Source organism: Alligator mississippiensis, chromosome 4 (genome assembly GCF_030867095.1).
Source record: "Alligator mississippiensis isolate rAllMis1 chromosome 4, rAllMis1, whole genome shotgun sequence".
NCBI lineage: Eukaryota > Metazoa > Chordata > Crocodylia > Alligatoridae > Alligator > Alligator mississippiensis.
The window spans coordinates 90,712,355-90,735,199 of NC_081827.1; the positions used below are offsets into that span (position 1 = coordinate 90,712,355).

Consider the following 22,845-nt stretch of genomic DNA (forward strand, 5'->3'; position numbering starts at 1 on the left):
TCCCCGGCACCCGTCCTGGCAGCTTCTAAAGAGCGGGGGCTTATGGGCCTTGTAGTTTCGACGCCCTCCAGGGGGACTCCAGCCAATCAGAGTGCGTGAGAGAAGAAGCCACGTGGAGGGTGGCAAGCTGCTGGGGGGCGGAGCTTTGGCCGTTGGCGCGTGGCGCTAACCGGTTTGGGGGAGTCATGTGGTGTGGGGAGCAGCGGCTGAGCGGGCTTCGTTAGAGCAGTGCTATGCGTGGTGGAAGGGAGGGCGGTGCGTGACCCCAGGTCGCCCAGATGCTCAGTGGGCCCCATAAAAGCACAGGAAATGCTTCCCTCTGGCCCAGCGCCCGAGACAGCCCTGCAGCTCCTTCGTCACCAGGGATCCTGGTTTTCTCAGATTAAAAAAAAAAAAAAAATCCCAATTTTTGGGTATAAACAAGTAACCCATCACAGAAAACCAGGAGCCCTGCTCTCACTTCCACTGCACTAGCACCTTAACGTGCAATCAGGTGCATACACGCACACTAGGTGCATGCACCCCCACCAGGTGTGCACACACACACTACCAATCCAGGCACATACACATCCAAAATTACCAGCCTAGGCAAATGCACGCCTATCACCAATTCAAGCACCTACACACACTATACAGGCCAAAAGAAATTAGACTAGAATCAATTGCTAATACCTGCACATCCAATAAACATACATGGATCACTAATTCGTAATCATGCACACAGTGAACATGTATATCAGTTCACATACATACCACTCATCTACACATACACGCAGGTGAGTTCATAATTTGTGGTGTGTATGTATGTGCTTGGTGTACTTGGGATACCTGGGGGGAGGTTAAGGTAAGAAAGAGTGAAAGCGTAGGGGCTGAAAGTTGCCGGGATCAGAATTAGAACTGGTAGACTTAGAGAGAGCTGGGCTGAGGAGCTGAGGCTTGGGGTTATGTCTGGTTACTGCTGGTGGAGACTGAGATGAGAGTTGCCAGGAGGGAAGTTGGGGTAACTTAAGGTTAATTGGTGTTAATTGAAAACAGAAAGCTGGCAGAGCAAAGGAGTGATGCCTGGGAGAAGCCAGGAGGCTGGAGCCAGAGCAAGGAGACTACAGGGGAGCTGAGAGGTACATGGGGAGAGGAAAACTGGGAGTAGGGCTGAGAGATTGCAGGGTGCTAGCAACAGGGCTGAGAGCTTGTAGAAAAGAGGCAAAAAGTGGTGGGAGCAGAGCTGAGAGATTGCAGAAAGCCACAGGGCTGAGAGGAGGCAAAAAGTGGCAGGAGCAGGGCAAACAGCTTGCAGAAAGCAACAGGGTTGAGAGCTTGCAGAAAAGGGACAAAGAGGAGCTGAGAGTTGGCAGAAAAGGGGAGACAGAATTTAGAGATCAGGAAAATGCAGAAGGCGGGGAACTGGAGCTGAGAGAGACACACAGACGAGAATTTAAGATAGGGAAGGGGCCAGGGCTCAGTGAAACACAACCCAACTTGGTGTTACAAATGATAATGATTTTATTGAACAGAGGAGATGGTGACACGATATTTTATTGGTTCCTTTGCACACACAGACACAGACAATGGCAGCAGGGGTTAAAGGGGCTTGGTGCAGGGACTAAAGTCCGGGAGGAGAGAGAGAGTCCAAATTGGAGGAGGAAATATGCAGGTGATATCTACCTATCTCAGGCTGAAAGTGGGTCCTCAATGGCCAGTTGAGGTCCCCTTCAGCTTGGTATTGTCCAGAGGGGGGTCGTTGGCAGGGCCTCTGGGGTGGATAGGCGGTGTGACATGGAGCTGATCTGGTCCAGATGGAAATGGTGTTCCCAAGGAGTCAGTCTTCACTACCTCTTTTTATGGGACAGACTACCTATGCTCTCCTATGGGGAGGGCCTGTCCAAGTGAGGTCAGTCCTGTCCCAGAGGGCTCCAGGTGTTCATACTGAGCATGTGCAGCCTTGGCACAATGGTGGCTGCCTCATCTTTTGTTTCTTGAATGCTGAGGGTGGTTCCAAGGGCTGGGTCGTTGGTCTAGGTATTGATGTTGATGGTTCAGTCATTCAGAAGAAGCTATTTTTAGACCTACTGCCATTGTCTCTCAAGCACCCTCATTCACCCCCATTCATTCAGGAACCAAGTTACATAGGAGGGGTAGTGTGAGTCATGGGTTACACAACCGGCATGGGGATAAGATGGAGGCTTGACATTACAAGATGGAAACTTGACATGACTTATGCTAACTTACATATATAGGCCTAAAACAGTACTCGAACAATATAAAAGCAAGAAAAATCAATACAAACATAATAAGTATCACTTATAAAACAGTGGGTATCTATATCAAAATAGCAGGACACTTATTTGCAAAGAGGGAAGAGAAAAATAAAACTTACTACCTAAAATAAATGTTAAAGCTTATCCTACATCTTAGCTTACATATACTTATCTATAGGGAATAGAGAGGGAAAGAAAAAGTCAGAAATGGTTGGGGAAGGGGAGGGAATGCATTTTAAAAGAAAAAAAAAAAACTGGGGGTTTTGCTACATGCCTAGTTCTGGTCCCCTGCACCTCAAAAAAGGATATAAAAGAACTAGAGAAAGACAACAAGGATGATTGGGGGTGCTTCCATATGAGGAGGGACTAAAGAGGCTAGACCTATTCTGTTTAAAACAATGATGCCTGAGGGGACACGTGATTAAGGGTTTACAAAATACTAAATAGTGAAAGGAAAGTAGATAGGGATTTATTATTTACTGTCTCTCACAATACAAGAACTAGAGGTCACATAATTAAACTAGCAGGTAGTAAATTTAAAACTAACAAAAGTAAGTTGATTTTTTTTAACACAGGGTGTGTCTATAGCTTGCAATTAATGCAAAACACTAAACTCCAGAGCAGTTTGAGCTGGAGTAAACTACTCCTGGGCGCAGCTCCTACATGTGTGCCTGGGACAGCAGTGATTTGAGCCAGGGAGGAGCCATTTATGCTAGAGCCTTTCAGCTTCGGGCTCTGGGTGGTGGCAGTGGGCAGTGGAGGAGGTGGCTGAGGTACGAGGGTGCTGAAAGTGTGGAGCCATGTGGGTAGGCCACAGGCAGGAGTCTGGCTCTTGGCTGGCTGGGCTGATTGGGCACAATTTACTCATGGTCAGCATCTATTTGTGTGTTTAATTGCAGTAAATTACCCCAGTGTAAGGTAGTACTGCGGTGTAAATTAGTTTACTGTGGCCTAATACCATCACGTGTAGACAGTGGGCCCGTCTACATGTTTATTAATATGCCATAATTACAGCACATTAAGTTAGTACCAGTAATAAACAGGTACTAAATGCTATTGTGCTGTAGCTCCAGCACATGCCTTTTTGGTGGTGCTAATGGTTATCACCAATGGTTTTGGTCAAGCTCCTTGTTCTGACAGTATGGGAAGTTTAAGTCAGATATTAGAAAGAATTTTCTCACTAGGAGGGTAGTAAAACACTGGAACAGGTTACCCAGAGAGGTGCTGGACACTCCATCCTTGGGGGGTTTCAAAACCCGGCTAGACAGATCTTTGGCTGGGATGATTTGGCTGGGGCTGGTCCTGCTTTGAGCAGGGGGTTGGACTAGAAGATCACCTGAGGTCCCTTCCAACCCTTACTTTCTATGATTCTAACGTGCAGTAGACTAATTCCACTGCGCATTAGTGTATTCGCATGGTTTTACCTGCCGTGCTAATGCACAGTAGAATTAGTCTACTGTGCATTTAGCATCTCGTGTAGATGCGCCCAGTGATGCTTTACTCTGTAACTAATTAGCCTACTCAACAGTAAAGTGCGTGTGTAGATGCAGCCACAGTGTAATTAAAGTGTGGGATTCATTGCTACCAAATGTTGTGGAAGCTGATAGTTTAGCCAGACCTTAAGTGCTGTAGGCTGGACATGAGGGAAGAACAGTAGAGAAAGCCCTGGTCATACCCAATCCACTCTCCCTTTCAGCATCCACTCTCTGCCAATTTGTGACATGAGACTGGGAAAGATGGACCTATGTTCTGACCTAGTAAATGGTAGTTCTTCTGTTCTTATACAAAAAATGTTTAAGATATTGAAGGGAAAATCCTGTGCTAAATCAAGATGAAAAGTGATATTTTTAATATGTATATTATGAACATTTTCCATAATCTGTGTCTATATACTTTATAAAAATATATAGATTAATTTTGGTGGGGTAAGCGTTGAAAAATTTTAAATATTTTGTTTTATTAATTAATAATTTTTAAAACATTCTACTTTGGACTTTTTACTCTTCTTAAATGTCATTTCAAAAGGAAAAGTCATTTTGAATTGGAAAAATAAGAATGTCTTCATTTAAATAGGTATACATTTAAATGTAAGCATTTTGAAACTAAAAAAAAATCAAATATAGTGTCTCGTAAACAAAAATGACCATTTCTCATAGTAAGTTTCAGTTTTGATGAATTGGTAGTCTTCAATGAAAAATCATTTTGGTTCAAAAATTCTCTACCAGCTCTTGTTACAAATGCCTGTTTTCAAGTACCAACAGTGTTTCAATGTACTTGGAAAACATTGAAAATTCCTGGAAATCTGGTAAAAGATTAATCAACCTTTGTGTTTGTTTGTTTTTGTTTTTAAGATATCTCAACCAGCATTTAGGTGTTCTTCTTGCATTCAGATAAATAGTAAATGGCTTTAAAAATAAATATGAGTTATTTCTCAAATATGTCAGAATTTGTATAATAAAAGAAAATGAACTGTTCACAACTCATTATTTAGTTATTGTCCATGAGGGCAAAAAAGAAGCCCTCAGGCATGGCATCAATTTTGAATGTTCTAAACAAAATCTCTGGCAAAATTCCATACAAATGTAGGTGGAAAAAATGTTCAATTAATGCTTAAGTTATACCAGTGGAAATTAAAGAAAATATAAGTGTTTAATCAGATCCTACTAGTCTTTTGATAGCTGTTATGCTCCAGAGATATGAGGGAAGCAAGATTAATGAGGCAAGGTAATACCTTCTATTGGACCAACATAATCATAATAAAATCATACCCAATAGTAGCACAAGTGCCTGATTCCCATTTGAAAATACAGCAAAATGATGATAATTAAGTAATTATGCAAACAAGTACCTCTGGGCCAGAAAAATCATTTCTTGTAGAGTTGTAAATTACAGTTTTTAGCAAGTACAGATGATGTCTAATCTAATACAATTTTACAGAAATCTTTTTTTGAAGATTGAAACTTTAACCTACTTGCTTGTGTTTCCATGGAAACTTCAAAGAAACTAAACAAATCTATGATCTTGATAAACAGTTTCCTTTCCCTACCCCCATTTAATTCAAAGATTTTTTCATATCCCCAGGACAGTGGAAAATAGCCATTATAGTTCTATAAATATGCCCCCCTCAGTGGGCGTGTCTACATGAGATGCTACAGCAAAGTTGAACGAGCTACTGCATCATAGCTCATTGCTACAGTGCAGTAGCATTGCTGGGCACTAACCATGATGCAATGCTACTGTGCAGTAATAACTAACTACTGTGCAGTAACATCAGAAAAAAACGTGCAGTAACGGTACTGTGCAGTTGTTGGCTACAAATGTCCAACTCGGCATCCTTAAAATTCTGGTTTATTAGGCGGATTGAAACACTGTAATGAAGTTAAATCATAAACCTTGGGGCTGGTCCCCACACACACACACACACACACACACACACACACACACACAACACAGTAGCAAGTTACAAGAGTCAGGTATACCTATCCTACAAGCACTGGAGTCTGCCGTCAATGGCCAGTCGAGGCTTCTTTCAGTGTGGTGTTATCCTCCAGAAGGGGGTCGCCGGCTGGTCCTTCTGGCTGGACAGGTCGGGTGCTGGTCGAGTTGTATCAAGAGGGCGCCACTGAGGGTCACTTTTCACTGCTTTTTATCTGTCCTTGGCAGACTTTGGTGACTCCCCATTTTTCAGGTTTGTCCAATCCAGGGGTCGTTGACCCTCGTGGGACTTCCCCCCCCCCCCCTCGGTGGCTACTGGATGGCACCTGTCAGCCCCAGGGGTCATCCGCATGTACATGCAGGTTTGGGAGTCCATTGATGAATTTTGAATAGGGCTCTGGGAGCGGTCGATCTGGAGATATTCAGCCCAAAAGTTGGTCCCGGGCGTTGATTAACTCAGGCCAGGGCTTCTAGCCATTGATCAGTGAGGTTTAGAGATGTCCCGGTTGCTACATTGTCTTCTATTGATTTCTTCTGTTGGTTGATCTGCAGTTTCCTTAGGTGTTAATTGCTGCCTGCTACTGTGTTACACATTCAATCACTGATTCACTCGCTCTTTCAGGGGCCTGCCTGATACAGGGAAGGGGCAGTTTAACGCCTGCCCTTGTTAACATTGTTACTAAACACATTTACAGTTGAAAGTTGAAAGGTGAGGAGTATAAAATATAAGCTACAAATGCCATGGCACACAAATAGATAAAAATACCAAAATACATGGGGAGATACAAAATGCGCTCATACAAATTTTAAAACACAATTCCTTATCTTAAAGTGAAAGAAAGAAGAAGGAAGAAAAGGGAGAAGAAGAAAAACATATTCAAAGAGGGGAGAGCAAATGCAGGCAAAAGGAAAAGGGGGCTTTCAGCTACACTGTTACACTAGTTACTGTGAAGTCATTAACAATTGTGTAGTCTGCCACTCATGCAGATGGTGCCAGTAGCTTCTAGTTGCAGCATTATTTGCGGAGCTAAATGGGGAAAGCTGTGGGATGGGCAGACAGGGTCAAGGTGGCAGTTGGGAGGCAGCGGCGGCCTTGGGATGGTGTGTGGCAGGTGGGCAGGCGGTCCCTGGGTGTGGGGGAGCCATGGCATGGGAAAGCAGAGGCAGCAAGGAGAGTGCTGCTGCATGCTGTCCCTGTACTGGGCATGCTGCTCTCTGCCTAAAGAAGGGGCTGGCCACAGAGTAGCATGTGGGGCTATCTTTTGAAGAGAGCTGCCAGCTGCAGCCGGAGCCCATTGTAGTGCTCCAAGAAGTGGCAGCAGATTTGCTGGTAATTTACTCACAAATAAACTGGTGCCGGATCAAAGGCACATGTAGTTTTGAATCCTATGAAGAATGTCTAATTTTAGCCACTGGTGGTGAGTATGTAATTTCTTCCTTTTGTATTATTTTAATAATCATAGTAGATGCCTCACTATCTTTACCTTGTATGCTGTTGTACACTGGAGTTGAAAGGAATAAATGCTCACCTAGATTTAAGGGGAGGGGGATGTGAGTGTCTGCACTAGCTGTGTGGAATGGGCCATATTTTGCAGAAAATGGACACTTTGTGAAAACAATCACCCTATGTCCTCTTGAAAAACAGTTTAGAGGTAATGTTTTTGACAAATTCTACTTAAACTACCTTAAACTCTTTCCAGATATTACTTTCCTCAATAGACCATTTTCGACTTGTCAGAGAGCTAACACACAATTACATATCCATGGAGAGGTGAGTCTTATACAAATATAAAGGGAAAGGGTCTGTTATAGAGGGGAGAGCCACTCTGTGGAATGTTGGTCCCTGCTTTGAAAAAAAAAAATGAGAGGCTCCTGGTCAGCGCTATATTTTGCAGATTGTAAAATTGTTATGAGCTATTCCTTAAGAACATGAGAAAAGGCAAAATTGACACGGCTGATGCAGCTTCATATGTAAATGGAGGCAGTGCCCACAAGGACATAAAATGGAGTGGGGATATATAGCTTGTAGGGCTGTGCAAAGCTTTGGACTGCGATTCAGATTCAGAAAAGATTTGGACAATGTGGAGGCCGAATCTGCATGTCCAAATCGAATCACTAGCTGCTTTTGGCTTTCCAAATTGATTCAGAGCTTCCGAATCGATTTGGAAAAGAGTCCAGTGATTCGGAGGGCTGTCTGTATAGGGAAACAGAAACTTGGAAGAGGGAAGGGGAGGAAGGGGAGCAGGGGCGGGAAAAGACTGACATGTCTAGGTGTCAAGTGAGCATGATTTCTCTCTGACTGCCTTTCCAATTACAGTGTCTGGGGGGAGGGACATAGAAACAGCATAAAAGCCTCTGTTTGCAGGACTGCTGTGCCTTTTGTAAGCTGGTTCTGTCTGAGTAACAGTGTCAGAAAGGTACTGTGCTACCTGGCTTGCTTCATAGTCAGCAGTTGCAACTTGCCTGCTCCTTTTTGTTGTTAGAAAGGATTGGATAGGATTTAGCTTAGCTTAGCTTAGAATCTCTTTACTTAATACTATCCAATTAATTTCTTTCAATTCATATTTGCTCTCTTTTTTTGGGTGCAAACTTTGAAAAAAGAAAGCTCAGTGTTTTCCGTGCCAACATAATCCATCACACACTTATAATATACACACATAGAAGAAGGAAAATCAGATAGTCATAGGAGAAGAAGAGAGTCAGATTATATATAGTAGTTATTAGTTATTAATATTATAGTTAATTTACATAGTGACTGAAGACAACACAGAAGTCAGATTCAGATTGAAACTAACACAGAACTCAGGGTCTTAGAAGAAGGAGATGTATCATTTTAGGTACACATTACAACACAGAAGAAGAACAAGAAGTACAGTAGTAGTCACATATTCACATTAATAGAACATCACAGAAGAAGACACCATATATAGTTACTAATAAAGCAAGACCAGTGCATGCACACAACACAGGGGGAATAAAACACACAACTGAGTCACACTCAACATTCAGAATTCATTAAAAATAAACACATCCTAGGAGAGAAGAAGACAGACAGCACACATTTTTACATAGGCCTACATACTTATTAGTGAATCAAACAATCAAACCAGAGTCCAATGCACACACACAAAGCAAAAGAAGAAAACACACAACACAAAAAAACAGAAGCAGGCCACCCTGGAACAGTGGGGGAAAGCTGCAGACAGAGTAGGGCAAGTTGCAAAGGTGAGCAAGATCACCCAGAGCATTGGGGAGATGCTTGCTCTGGATAGCCAGCCCTTCTTCCTAGTTGAGCGGCCAGGGTTCAGGCAGCTCATAGCGCTTCTGACCCCATCTTACAAAGTGCCCTCCCTGTATGAGGCATGCAGGGAGTACTTGAGGCAGGAGCTGCACAAGGCAGGGCCACAGGTAGCCTTGCACTTCACCTCCAACATCTGGAGCAGCTGGGGTGGTGATCATGCCTACCTCTCCCTCACAGGGCACTGGTGTGATCAGTCAGGCTGTCAGTGAGCTCTCCTCTGAGCTGAGGTGCTGGATGAGTCCCACACAGCAAGGGAGATCATGGGGGCTATGAATTGCATGGTGCAGGGGTGGCTTGTTGGGCAGGCCGAGCTCACCCGCGCGTTCATGGTCACCAACAACAGGGCCAACATGGTGAAGGCTGTCCATGATGTCAACTTCGTTGGCATCTGCTGTGTGGCACACAGGCTGCACCTCATAGTCAGGGATGCCTTGGAGGGGGACACGGCTGCCAGTGATGCCGCCACCACCACTATGGCTACAAGCCAAGTGATTTTGAAATGTAGCAGTACAGGTAAAAGTACAGAAGTACCTGTGGAGTCAGATGTCCAGCAGGTTGCAGTGTGTCAGAATGAGGACTAGCAGCCATACAATTTTGACAAGGTGGAAATCACAGAATCATAGAAAATTAGGGTTGGAAGGGACCCCAGGAGGTCATCTATCCTAACCCCCTGCTCAAAGCAGATCCATCCATAACTATATCACCCCAACCAGGGCTTTGTCTAGCTGGGCCTTTGAAACCTCCAGGGATGGAGATTCTACAACCGCTCTGAGTAACCTGTTTCAGTGCTTTACTACCCTCCTCATGAAATAATTTTTTCTAATATCTAACCTTAACTTCTTTTGGTGCTATTTGAGACTTTTGCTACTTGTTCTGTCATCTGCCATGACTAAGAACAATCTAGCTCCATCATCTTTGTAACCACCCTTCAAGTAGTTGAAGGCTGCTATTAAATCCTGTCTCGGTCTTCTCTTCTCCAGACTAAATAAGCTCAGTTCCCTCAGCCTCTCCTCATAAGTCATGTGCCCTACTCCCCAAACCAGTGTTGTTGTCCTCTGTTGGACTCCCTCCAATTTGTCCACATGCTTTTTGTAGTGGGGACCCCAAAACTGGACACAGTACTCCAGATGTGGCTTCACCAGTGCCAAGTAAAGGGGAATAATCACTTACTTCGATCTGCTGGCAATGCTCATACTAATGCAGCCCAGTATGCTGTTAGTCTTCTTCACTACAAGTGCACACTGTTGGCTCATATTCAGCTTATTGTGCACTGTAACCTCTAGGTCCTTTTCTCCAGAGCTGCTGCTTAGTCAGTTGGTCCCCAATCTGTACCAGTGCATGGGGTTGTTCCATCCTAAGTGCAGGACTTTGCACTTCTCTTTATTGAACCTCATAAGATTTATTTTGGTCCAATTTTCTGATTTGTTGCGGTCTCTCTCAATCCTATCCCTACCCACCAGCGTATCTACTAATCCCCCCAGTTTGTGGTGTCACCTGCAAGCTTGCTGAGGGTACACTCCTTCCCATCTAGATCTGGTCCCAGTGGCAAGGGAAAACCCTGCAACAGGAGACCTCCATCTTGCTGCAGACTTCTTCTGTCTTTACAATTGTTGAGATCCTGACATCTTCCACTTGATCTGCTGTTGAAGACTTGGGATTGTACTGTGGTTTATTTGGACGCTCCCCTCAGGACTGTTTGCCATGAATGACCATGTCAGGAGTGTGAGACTCTGGACAATATAGTACTGAGGATCATTGGGATACATAAGCCTCTCCACCACTACAAGGTCTCAGTCATCAGAGAGGGGTAATGTAACTAGGGCAGGGTGAATGGGATAACCACCGCTGAAGGATGTTGCAGTGGGAGGGGTAGCATGCAAAAAAAAAAAAAAAGGGTCTGCTGCCAGGATTGTATGACAACTGGAAGTCACTGCTGTTTCTATGCCCCAGATGTCTGGCTGCATCCCTATGCTACTGTTCCCTCCCAACACTCTGCCTGCCCTACCATTTTTCTGGTTATGATATAAGTTGAAGTTGTTTAGAACTTGATCATTGTGTGGTTTCTGGGATATTACTAGTTGATCTGTAGTCTTAAATTATTGTAATACAAACTCTACCTTAATATATTTGAGATTTAGAGTACCAGTATGTGGCACAGACAAAATAACCCTTAGATTGGTGGGCAGCTGTCTGGTAGCACTGCATACACAATTGAAATCTTTGGCTTCAACCTCTTGGTGTTGTGTCTGCAGTTTTACAAATAACCATGCCCTCTAGCTACGTATGGTTATGTATGAGTAGTACCCATCTGTGGTAGCAGCAACTTGGACAGTTATATCCATTGCATATACTCCTACAGGCCCTTGTATGGGAAGCAAACATGTACACACAAACGCAGAGCCCAACAGATGATATATACACATTGTAGTTGCTGCTGTGACTGCATCTCATGGAGACATAGCTCACTGAGCTTTGAACCACTTAGCTTGTGTATTGTTTGGTGTAAAGCCTTGGTAACATATTGCTCATACAGGCTGCTAAACTGGCTGGATAGATATGCAGTCTATGCCAAGCTCACAAGTTTCAGTCACTGCAATGCAGACATGTCCTTGGGGGGTATGTGAATATTATTCATCAAGCTGAGAGGAAAGGAAACTAAAAATGTCAAAGAATTCAAGCTGGGCTTAGAACAGTGATTCTGAATTCAAGTGGAACTCATGACCATGCCTCTGAACTTTCAGTCTGTTTGGGAAACCTGGCTGGGTGTGTTCATTGGGGAAATGATGACGTACCTGAGAATCTGTCAGTAAATTCCAAACGTCCCATTTCCTGACTTCACAGAACAATGAGAAAAGTGCAAGGAAACACGAGTAAACTCTGTGTGACAGGGTAAGGAAAGGAAACCTGAAACAATACACAGGACACCAGAGAGAACGAAACTGCCATATGCCACAGTGCTCAGAGAACAGAGGACACTACACGATGGCAGCTTATATTGGTCTTTTTGAAACCTGGACAACAGCCATACCATTCTGAGCCATGAGCTTGTCATACATTAACACTAAATAGGGCTAGGGTAACAACCAGAGCCTGAGCTGTTGGTTCTACTGGTTAGGGCAAAGATCTGGGCTCAAAGCAAGCCAAGGCCAGAAGAAAAAACAGGACATCTCAGTAACAAGAAAAATTACATATTGCCCAGATTGAGTCCTGCTGTTAAGTTAGGCCCTAAATGCCTGGAAGCAGTTCCCAATAGCAAATCCCAGCCACAGAGACTACCTTATCCATCCGTTACCTCATTAGATCCAGCTGAGGTAGACTTTGGTTGTGACCTAGCCTTGAGATCCTGACAGTAACATCCTGTTTTCTCTCCCCTGCAGGTATCCTTAAGGCATCTAGGACCAAACTGGAGCTCATAGTGTCTAATAGACATTCATATTGCACTCTGGCACTCAGTCAGTCAGGAATTCATACCAGGCTCTCTGGAAATCATCAGTGCAATGGGCCTTCAACCCATTGGAGCTCTGGAACACAGTCTAGGAATCAGAACATATATTCTGGAGTGTGGTACTTGGCTGAGCACCAAAGTCTGAACGTGCAAACTGGGGCTCTGGAACTTAACTTGAGCAAGCAAGCTCCAAAGGACAAAACTACCTTGTTAGGGGGAAGGGATGTCTGCCTTGGGCCTCTCTGCCAATCAATGGCAAGGGGCAGGGCACTGCGAAATGCCCACAAAATCAGTTCTTCATGCTGCAACCAAGCCACGAAAATTCCTTTGCGTGGCCGCAAATTAAGTGGGTACTTAGGTATGACTTTGAGACCTGGCCAAGAAAGCATAGCTTCTCCTATCCAAATGTGTGCACTGCAGCTCTTCAAAAGAAACCAGATCCTAGAGTTAGTGGGCATTTTGTTTGAATAAAGACGGCTTGAGAAGGGCAGTGAACAATTTGATTGGTGCTTAGCTTTTGAGCAACCTTGGAGGTTTTTAAGGCCTGGCCTGACAAAGCCATGGCTAGAATGATCTAGTTGGGGATGATCCTACTTTGAGCAGGGGTTGGACTAGATGACCACCTAAGGTCCCTTCCAACCCTAATTTTCTACAATCCTATGTTTCTAACTCAGGGGTGGGCAAAATGTGGCCTGGGGGCCGGATGCAGCCCACCAGGCCATTCTATCTAGCCCATGGGCCCCTAAAAATTTAGAAAATTAATATTTATCTGCCCCTGGCTGTCTATCATGTGGCCCTCGATGGCTTGCCAAAACTCAGTAAGCGGCCTTCCACCCAAAATAATTGCCCACCCCTGTTCTAACTCATTGAAACTGTATTCCTGAGGAGTTGTGAAGGGTGTAGGAGAGGGCAAGTGTTATTTCCAGATTGATAATGAAATTAATTTTAAAAATAATAAAGTCATTCAGTCATTTATCATAAAACAAATATGATCAATGGCTATGCTTAGAAGCTGAGAAGCTGTGAGAATTCTATCCTCTCTCTCTCTCTCTCTCTCTCTCTCTCTCTCTCTCTCTCTGTCTCTCATCTTTGATTGACAGGAGAGGAGTGAGTCCTTTGTTGCTGCAAGTGCAGAGTAGACCTAGGTTAGGAGATGGGTCTGGATGGATACACAAGTATTGGGTATGGATTTGAAAGGACATTGTTAGAGGTACATCATGTCTGCACTCACACAAAAATAAGATGTGTTCACGAACACTACATACTTGGTCATTTGCAGGTGCTTGGAGACACACAAACAGTATGCATGCACGCACATACATAGGTAGGTCTGCACATACAACTATAAGTGTGGATGTTCACATGCCTATATACAAACATTACTGATGTAGCGTAGATGTGCTGGACTAATGTTTGAGTTCACGTGCACATGAAATGCCCTAATCTATCACTGCCCCTTCCCCACATCTACTGCTGATGCTGCATCCTTAGGTGCAGTATCTTGTAGTAAGAAAGGTGGCAGGGACTAAGGACTGGATTATGAGTGTGATGGAATATCAGAGACAGCAGACAAACAAATTTATCTCTCTACACACACACACACACACACACACACACACATCCCAACACAAAATAGCTTTGTATTCATTTAATTGAATCAGCATCATATCTGAATCAATGTTCACTGTAGCAAATCATTCTCAGAGTTATGAGTGTCTAAGAGAGACTCCAAGTGACAAATGGTTTTAATTTTCAGTGTACATAAAACCATGTTTCAGGAGCATAAGAAGAGCAGAAAAACAATAGACATTCAAGCATACTTTATGGATGAGCCTTCTTTCCCAAATAATTTCCTCAATGTCTCATAAATGCAAACCTCTTCTCTTTAGATTACTTCTTAATCTGTGCACCAAGGCCTGGAAACGTCTCCTACCTGTCTAGGCCTGCTCTAAAATATACCTTTGCCTAGCTAGCTTCTAGGACCATTTTTATGCACCTGTCTTAGGAACTTATCTGAGCACATCAAAATATTCAACATAACAATCCTCAAAACAACCCTGTGAGGTAGAGAATTGCTATTCCCATTTTTACAGATGGGTTTCTAAAGCACAGAAAGGCCAAATGACTTGTCCAAGTTCACCCAGGAAATCTGTAGCACAGCAGGGACTTGAAGCTGGGTCTCCCAGGTGCTCAGCTGGTGCTCTCACCACTGGATCATCAGTCCCCTCTACATCTTTTCCTATCATTAGTACCAATATACATCATAGCCATCAGCCATAGACTCCTCCACAGCAATCTTTATTAGAAGAATGCCGTTTCATGAAGTCCAGCATCCTTGTGCCTCATACAAGTCATTCTCCCTGATTCTTTGGACATCCAGCTATTGATGTTGCTAATAGTTGAATCTCTTGCCACCTGAGCTTGTCTACATATCCCAAATGTGACACCATTTCCTGTAGCTACCTCCCCTTCACAAAAAGAACCATCACTTTCCTTTTCCTATTTCAAGAGGAGTGCCCTGTCCTAAGGTAATTCATGCCTCTTTTCTACTTGGTCCCCTCCCATTCTGAGATCTCTTCTTGGCTGCCTGTAATCCACACAGCTTTTTAATTCCTTCCTTTTTTTCCAACAGGATGCTGCAATGTCTTATGATCGAAGAATAGGAAACGTTTCCCATCATACTCTACAACAGATTTGCTTTGCCTCTCAGAACAAGTGCTTCCCTCTGGAAGAGAGGTCATTGCTTTACCATGTTCATTTAATAACTACCCAAACGCTTAAAATAGCTCTGTATCAATAAATAGAATTTAAAAAATAATTTCTGTGTTAGACCTTTCAGCGTGGGAAGGTCTCTTTTTATATATGCCACATAGATCACTGTGATGTGTGTAGTATTTATACATGCAATGCTGCCATCTAGCGCATATGGTCTATCATCTCTGGCTGCTTCAATAAATAGCTTTTTCTGATGTCTCTTTATACATATCCAGGTTCTACTCATCAGGCAATGTGTTAGAGTAGATTTTGGTTCCTTTACAATAATAAGCAGCAGCCTTCACAGATTATTTCTTATTGGGGGAGGGCTGTAAACTAACTCCAGATCCAGTCCACTTGCCATTAGGGAGAAATACCAGAAGGGAGTTAGTAAAATTTGAAGAGGTCAGGCTTTTATCCAGCATGTATTTCCTGACCTTTCACTAACTATGGGGTCTGAAATCTCCTGTCATTTACCTTATAGGCTAGATTTCCATTGTATCCCTTTAGAATAGCTAGTCCAGTGCTGCAAGGAGCTTAAGCACAAGCTCCCTTTTGAGGAAATGTTTGCTGTCAAATTTAAATAAGAACCTTGCAAAATTCCCCCAGCTCTGTGACACCACAAGTACTCATGATCATCACAGTTAACACTAATAATAATATTAATAACAATTAATAAATAATTCAGCATCTCTGGATACAGTTTTCATCTTGTAAGAAAGTCCTGTTTCAGCTGCACAGTTGTGGCTCATCCAAGCTGAGATGCCCTGCATTGGAGTACAGCTCTGTTCTGGAGTCCAAGAGTTTACAGACTTCATCCATAGCTCTTGTGCAGGTCTCCAGGTTTGAAGCAAGTTTTTGGATTTTTGCCTTTAGCATGGCCTGGCTTACCTTTGTCACCTCCTTTTTGTACTCTGGCACTAAGAAGTTGTGGGAACCGTAGAACACCATGAAGCAGATGGAATTGTACAGTGAGATGGAAGCTTTTTTCTCTGATGGGAGCAACATAGGATCCATTGGGCCTGGCCTGCGGTGGAGGAATTCCAAACAGCTGAGGATTTCCTTCATCTGGCTCTGACAGGTCACTGTAATCTCCTGCACCTTTTTCAGTTCCCTAGAGTTACACAGCACTAAGGAAAGATCAGAAGTGATGCTGACAGCCCCTCCAGCAGTGGCTAACCCCAACCCCACAGCAGAAGCCAGGAGAGATGCGCCTAGAGTGGCGGGACTCAAGGACAGCCCCACGATGGCTGTGACTGCTCCGACTGCACTCAGGGAACTCCCAGTAGTAATTGCAATCAGGGATCGCTTGCGTAGTTTGTTGATTTTCCTTGCAACCTCATGAAGACTTCTGATCTGTCCATGAAGTCTGTCTCTCTGATCCAGCAGCAATATTTGATAGTGGCATGTTGGGTCAAAGGCTTGGGGAAAGCTTACCACATTTCTTGCCATGGCCCTGTCAGAAAATAGAAAAAGTTGAGCTTTTTCTTTTTTTTTTAAACAGAACAGCTTGTCAGTCCTAGGGGATGGATTTGGGGGATTAATTTAAGACCCTCTGTTAACCATTTCAGTATAGTCCATGTGCCAGGGAGATGAATCCCAAATGTATATTCTGTGATGGAAAACCTATGGGACCTAGCTGGGTTCTTTCCTGTTTAAGGGAGAAATAAGAAGAAATACTAACAGCTCACCCCAGTGCGAGAGTCTGCTGAGGCAAATGCTAGAGGCGTTTTCCTGGGACAGTGGTTGGGGGTGGCAACATTTTTGGCAGGCATGCCAAAATTAGCCCAGCATTCTCCCAAAGTGCCACTTCAATGCCCTTTCCCTGCCTGATCTGGTGCTTTACTTTCTGTTCCAAGCCCTTTGCTCCCTACATGATCTGCAGCTCTGCTTTCTGCTTCATTTCTTGTGCTCCCTGCCCAATTTGCTGCTTTGGTTTCTCTTTCCTGCTCTATGCTGCTTGTCTCCTCCTCCATCTGCTGTGCCGCACACACACAGAGGCTGTGTGACTTGTTGCACCTCTGCCATAGGTTGGCCACCCCTGTCCTAGGACATGTATTCTCAACTGGAGAGTTGCAAATGTACTGCAGCAGGGCAACCCCTCTCATCTTACGATTAATGGACAGACAGGTCCTGAAACATTTTCTCTCTTGTCACCTGATATTACTCTGTGAAAAAGGCTGCAAACTATTGCTCCATGGGAATCCCCCAGTGAGATACCAGGAATGACTTCTTAGCCAAAAGTTGAACTTGAAATAGCTGTTTTATCTCTGCCCTTCATATAGCATGAAGAGAATGATACTCATTCTTATAATCCCTAGGTCAGCCATAGATCTCAAAGTGCCAGGGCAAAAAAGTACCATTGATGCTCATTTTACAGATGGGGAAACTAGTCAAGAAAAGAGGACAACAAGAATAGGACTCAAGTCCCTTGAGTCCCAGTGCAGTGTTTATTCCACTTTGTTTCTTTAATCAGAGTGCTTTTGTAAAGGAGCTAAGATTTCTTCCACTCTCCATAAAACAGTTTTATGTATAAAAGTAAGGCCGCCCCTAGGTGCTAGAGGATAAAACTGTGGTCTAACAGCTGCCTCCTTCCACATCTTAAATCACCATAGTGCTAGAGACAGGCAGTCAAGCCAGTTCATTAGCCTTGCTTTAAACCATCCATTCCTATCTGCTAAATCTTCTGCTGCTATCTAAGTAAAGGGTGCCTCTTCTTTCCCAGGAATGAATTGTGAGACCTGAATCCTAGGACCCGTCACTCCCATCACAGTCAGGGTGTCTTCAGAATCAGTGTGTGTGTGTGTGTGTGTGTGTGTGTGTGTACACATACATGCAGTTCTATACAGTTCGCTTTTATTCTATATATCAAGATAAAAGGTGGATGATCAGGAATATTCTTATTCCCTCAGCTGCTGCTTGGTTCTCCAAAGGAAAGTTATTTCTTTCTTAAAGTGCTTAACCTGTAAAAAGGGGTATAGGTTGTAGCAGTGTTGATCTAAGGACATAGGCAAACAAGGTTCTTTGGGTAAATCTGATACCTTTTATTAGACCAACTTAAATAGTTGGAAAAATTCTTCTTAGCAATCTTTCAGGTATAAATACCTTTCATCATGCTGAGGAAGCATACTTTTCTTGTGGTACCTTTGCTTACTGGCTTTGCAGCTCCATCTCACACCATAATTACCCCCTACACAAAGCTATTTTTCCTAAAGACCCAATCTGTACTGTACCATCATCGGACTATCTGAGCAAATTAATGTCCCATTCCTTAGAGGTAGCTTCTGCCTTGTTTTTGAATTGGTGACTGGAAATGGGGAAAAAATTGGTACAGAAAACAAATGCAGAGTCATATTTTTGCACAGATATTAAACTGAAATATGAGCACATTATTGTTGATTAAAAAAATCATTTTTAATATCAATCCCTTAGCAATTTGTGCTGTTGCTTTTCTTGCTGTGAATATGAAAATTCTTCTAAAAAGAATTATGTAGCCTCACAGACACCAATAGTAAAATCATCATTTTAAATATAGCACTACCAATTTTACACCGATGTAACTTAATCAGTTGTGGTCTTGTTCTTTTTGATTTACCTCACTAAGAGAGAAAAGAATCAACCTGCCTAGACAATAATTCTCCAACTATTTTTTTTTGAACAAGGAGAAAAAATGTATGAAACAAGATTGGTTTCTGAATAGAACATTCCTTCCTAACAAAAGAGTTGTGAAGAGTTCCATAAGAACATTGCTTTCAACTTACCTTTTTAGTTACCAGACCACCTCCCCAAAGAGAAATTTTATGCTGTTTCTGGATGAGACTAATTTATAGGTCCCATGAACCAATTGCTGCAAGGAGGAATGCTTTGCCTCATGCTGGCAGTTTGCCATTTCCTGCCTTCTCTTGTCCAGAAGGATGTGACACACTGGAAAGTGACCTGGGGACAGTGTAGCACACATCACGTTCAGGAAACGATCCGTTCAAATGAACATTGTGTGTTCGCTTTTCCTGAAGTGAAGAAAAAAAAACCTCACAGACTATTCCTGGCTCTGAACGACTTCAGTCATCCTCCTAGGGGAATCACTGCCCTTCCTCTTTTTTAAATAGCTGCTGACTTTATTCAGCACTATGCCAAATGGAGCCTGTGCTATCCAGTGCGGTTGCTGAATGTCAGATGTTATAATGAATAGTTTCAGCCAATAGGGCTCATTTACCTAAGTCCGGGGCACTTTTGAAAGTTGCACTGTAATCAAGAATCCTGTTTCTGATTGGCTGGAGCGCATAAGTGGCATAAGCATGTCACTATGGCCTACATTAGAGTAATAACCCTAGTACAGCCATTGGCAGCCAGCAATTGATATAGATACAATGGGGCTGATCCTTAAACCGATAGACAAGATCATGCTGCAAGGAGGGACAGGGAGTGTGGGAGGAGGGTTTCACAGGTTGAAATAGTAGGCTAAGTACAAACAGTCCAAAAGCCTGAGGCTGAATTGATTCAATCACTGCAGGTTAGTTTGAGCTGCGTAGATTGAACCAATAAGCAAGCAAAGAGACATTCACTTTTGAATCCAGAAATGCAGCCACATGCCTGCAATGGCCCAGGACAGAAGCCAAGCTGGTGGAGGGATGCTAGAGCATGCCTCCCTGCTCACCTGGAGCAGACAACTTGGGCCAAGGCTATCCTGCCCACCCTGCGAGGGGACATTTGTGGGGCAGGTGCAAAGCATCTGGGATGCTGGGGGATTGTGAGTCAATTTGAATCTGGAGGGGACCTGGGACAGAAGTTCAATAAATTGATTTAACCTATATCAGTTAAGTCTGATACTACATCCATCCAGGTTTGTCTTAAACTCGTTTCAGCCATTTTGAAAGTGGTTTATGTGCACTGAACTTCTGTTGTATTACAGATTTGAACCAATTTCCAATCACTTATACCAGTTTATGTATAACCTCTGTCCCTAGCCATAAAGGTTTACCCTTACCATGCCTTTGTTCTGCTTATATTTTTGCTTATGTCATTTTAATCACGTGTGCATCAAAACTGTATTCACATTTCCTTTTGAAAGGTGCCTGCATAGCCTGCTGTGGGATATTCCAGTAATTTGGGAATGGAAAGAAGGGGTGTAATCGTTGAATGACAAATCAAAAGCAGGTGCTCTTTCCCAATGAATGCACAACTCACAAGGTGTTTGATAGCCTCAAGGAAAAAATACATGATTTTAGTGAGAGGAAGCTCATGGCCAAAGGAATAGTCAAGAAGAGAGAACAACTGTTAAACATCTCTACAGTAGCAGGATTAGCAGCAACACTATTAGCACAACAGCATGTTTTGTTAAGAATAGGAAAACCAGAGGTAAAGGTATGCTAGGTGAGCTATAAGAAGGGCAGAGAGGAAGACAGACTACTTTATATGTAGGACCCCTGTTATAATTCTCCCATTCTCCTGCCTTCAATTTTATAACCAGGTAAGAGATAGAGGCAGAATTCTGTCAAAACTAAGCACCTTTATCCTACTTCCCGGCCAAGGAAGGATTTTTTCTATTAACATTTTCTTTACCACACCATACATAACCTTTCATGTAGGGGTCCTCCCTTTCCCTTTAAGAATGTGCTATGCCTTCTTTGGAGAACTTATAAGTTTAACCATTCAAGGGATTTCTTAGAAGTTTTCCAGGCCATGCTGGCATCTTAGGATGGCTTCTTTTTCTTCTGAAGACTTAATGGTCTCTCATTATTCTGTTGCATCAGGCAATGTGGAAGAGGGTTGTGAGTATATGGAAAAGTGACACTGGTAAGCCAAGATAGATCAAAAGCCCCACTTGTCAAGATCTCCCACATCTGGGTTGCACAGTTTGTGCACTACAGATCATGCAATTTTGAGATCGTCTTGCCACGGAGAACAGATGCTCTGGATAGACACCGGAAAATTCAACTAAAGGTTTGCTTAGTGGGACATGGTGGAGAGGCAGGCTATTCCTTCTGTTTCTCCTGTCTGTCCAGCTTCCTTGAGCAAAAATATTATCAGAAGAGATGGTTGAACCTGTCCCCCACAAATCTGTGCCATCTCTCTGGTCTGAAATTACCTGGAAGGAATATTTTAGATACAATTCTAGCGTTATATACAGAACATGGGAACAGACTACATTGTCTTGCTGGACACCTTTGAACAGCGCTCAGTGAAACAGAAAGGTAGTTCAAATACATAATCAAAATGTAGGTTATGTGAAGACCAGTTTCTTATGTAACTGATGAAAAACAGTTTGCATTACATAAAAGACAAGTGAGAGAGATGAGGCTGACTTATTTCATGGGATAAGACAAATAATTTTAAGTCTAAATTTTAAAGCACCTCCCTATGCAGGCAAAGCTAGCAACTAAAATGATATGTCCCTTTTATGATATGAAATATATTTAGCAAATTTAAGTGTCTTTCCCTTGCTGATAGATTATTCCCACTTTATTTAACAGCTGAGTCATCTAATCTGGCTACATCCAGCAACTCAGATTACTGAGGGTAGCTACACACCTCACAAAGATTTGTGTTTATCTTCAAGAACAGTTCCATGATTCCTTGCTTAAAATGAAAAATAAAGTAGTTTTGCAATCCTGGATAAGTGAAACACTTAATTTTAGTGGGCTATTTACATGTGTTTGCTGTACCATCAAAACATCATTAACTCCTTTAGAAAAAATTCAAGACACAGAATTGTCTCTTCTCCAAATTACATACAATCCCCATCTTAGTGTCCAGGTGGCCTAAATAATCTAAGAGGTATGGTATAAGGTTCCATCATTTGGAAAGTGTCATAAATGTATGCAAATTACATAGCAAGACCCTTCCTACTTGCATGTGGACCAGTTCTAGACTCTTGAGATAGAACCTCTTCCATAAAAATATTACCATTTACTAGGTCAGACAATAGGTGCATTTTATCCCGTATCCTGTGTTACACAGTGGGAGAGAGTGGATGCTGAAAGACATAGAGGACGGGGTCTGACCAGGTTTTTTCCCCACTGTTCCTCTCTCACTTGCAGCATCCAGCCATTTAAGGTCTAGGAAGTTCTGATTCAGAGGCTGTATTCCTAATTCCCATGGTCAATATTCACTGGTGCCCTTTTCTTCCAAGAATTTGTCCAAATTCCACTGCTCTTCTAATAAAAGAGAATTCTGGTCAAGTGCACCTATCAGGGTGAGAAGCGTAGATTGGTTGGAGTTGGGAAATGATCTTACTCAAGATTTGATTATTTATTCTACACACAAAATTCTTTCATTTTACAAGCATTTTGGCATAGCAAACATGGCTGTGCTAATTTATTTGTGTTCAGCGATATACTTACAGGAAGCATTCATCACTGGCAACCCAAAGACCTGAACTTCACACAGAGAGACCATTCTACTGTTGAATGGTCCCTGTCACATACTTGCATTCCTTCGCAGTCAAATGAGAGGGTTTCTCCATAATCCATTCTTTTCCCTGTTCCTAAGTAGTTCTGTAGAATCACTTCTCACACAGTCACACCATGATCTAGCCTCTTTCCTATCCTATCAGCCTGAGGCTGCACTTCTCTGTTTCTCTGGTTGAAACTTGTTCCTGAGTGTCTCTGCTGGGTACACATACAGACACCATTAAAGCTGCTACAAATGGTGTTGGA

General features: G+C 43.0%; 1 protein-coding gene across 1 annotated transcript; it reads right to left on the bottom strand.

Annotated features, from left to right (window-relative positions):
• Positions 1-14,163: 14,163 nt before the first annotated feature.
• APOLD1 (apolipoprotein L domain containing 1) lies at positions 14,164-19,058 on the bottom strand. Its single transcript, XM_006269662.4, has 2 exons — positions 18,952-19,058; positions 14,164-16,646 (listed from the first exon to the last, which is right to left on the bottom strand). Exon 2 carries the CDS (start codon positions 16,640-16,642, stop codon positions 15,920-15,922), a length of 723 nt encoding a protein of 240 aa, XP_006269724.1. The 5' UTR covers positions 16,643-16,646; positions 18,952-19,058; the 3' UTR covers positions 14,164-15,919.
• Between the last annotated feature and the right edge of the window lie 3,787 nt (positions 19,059-22,845).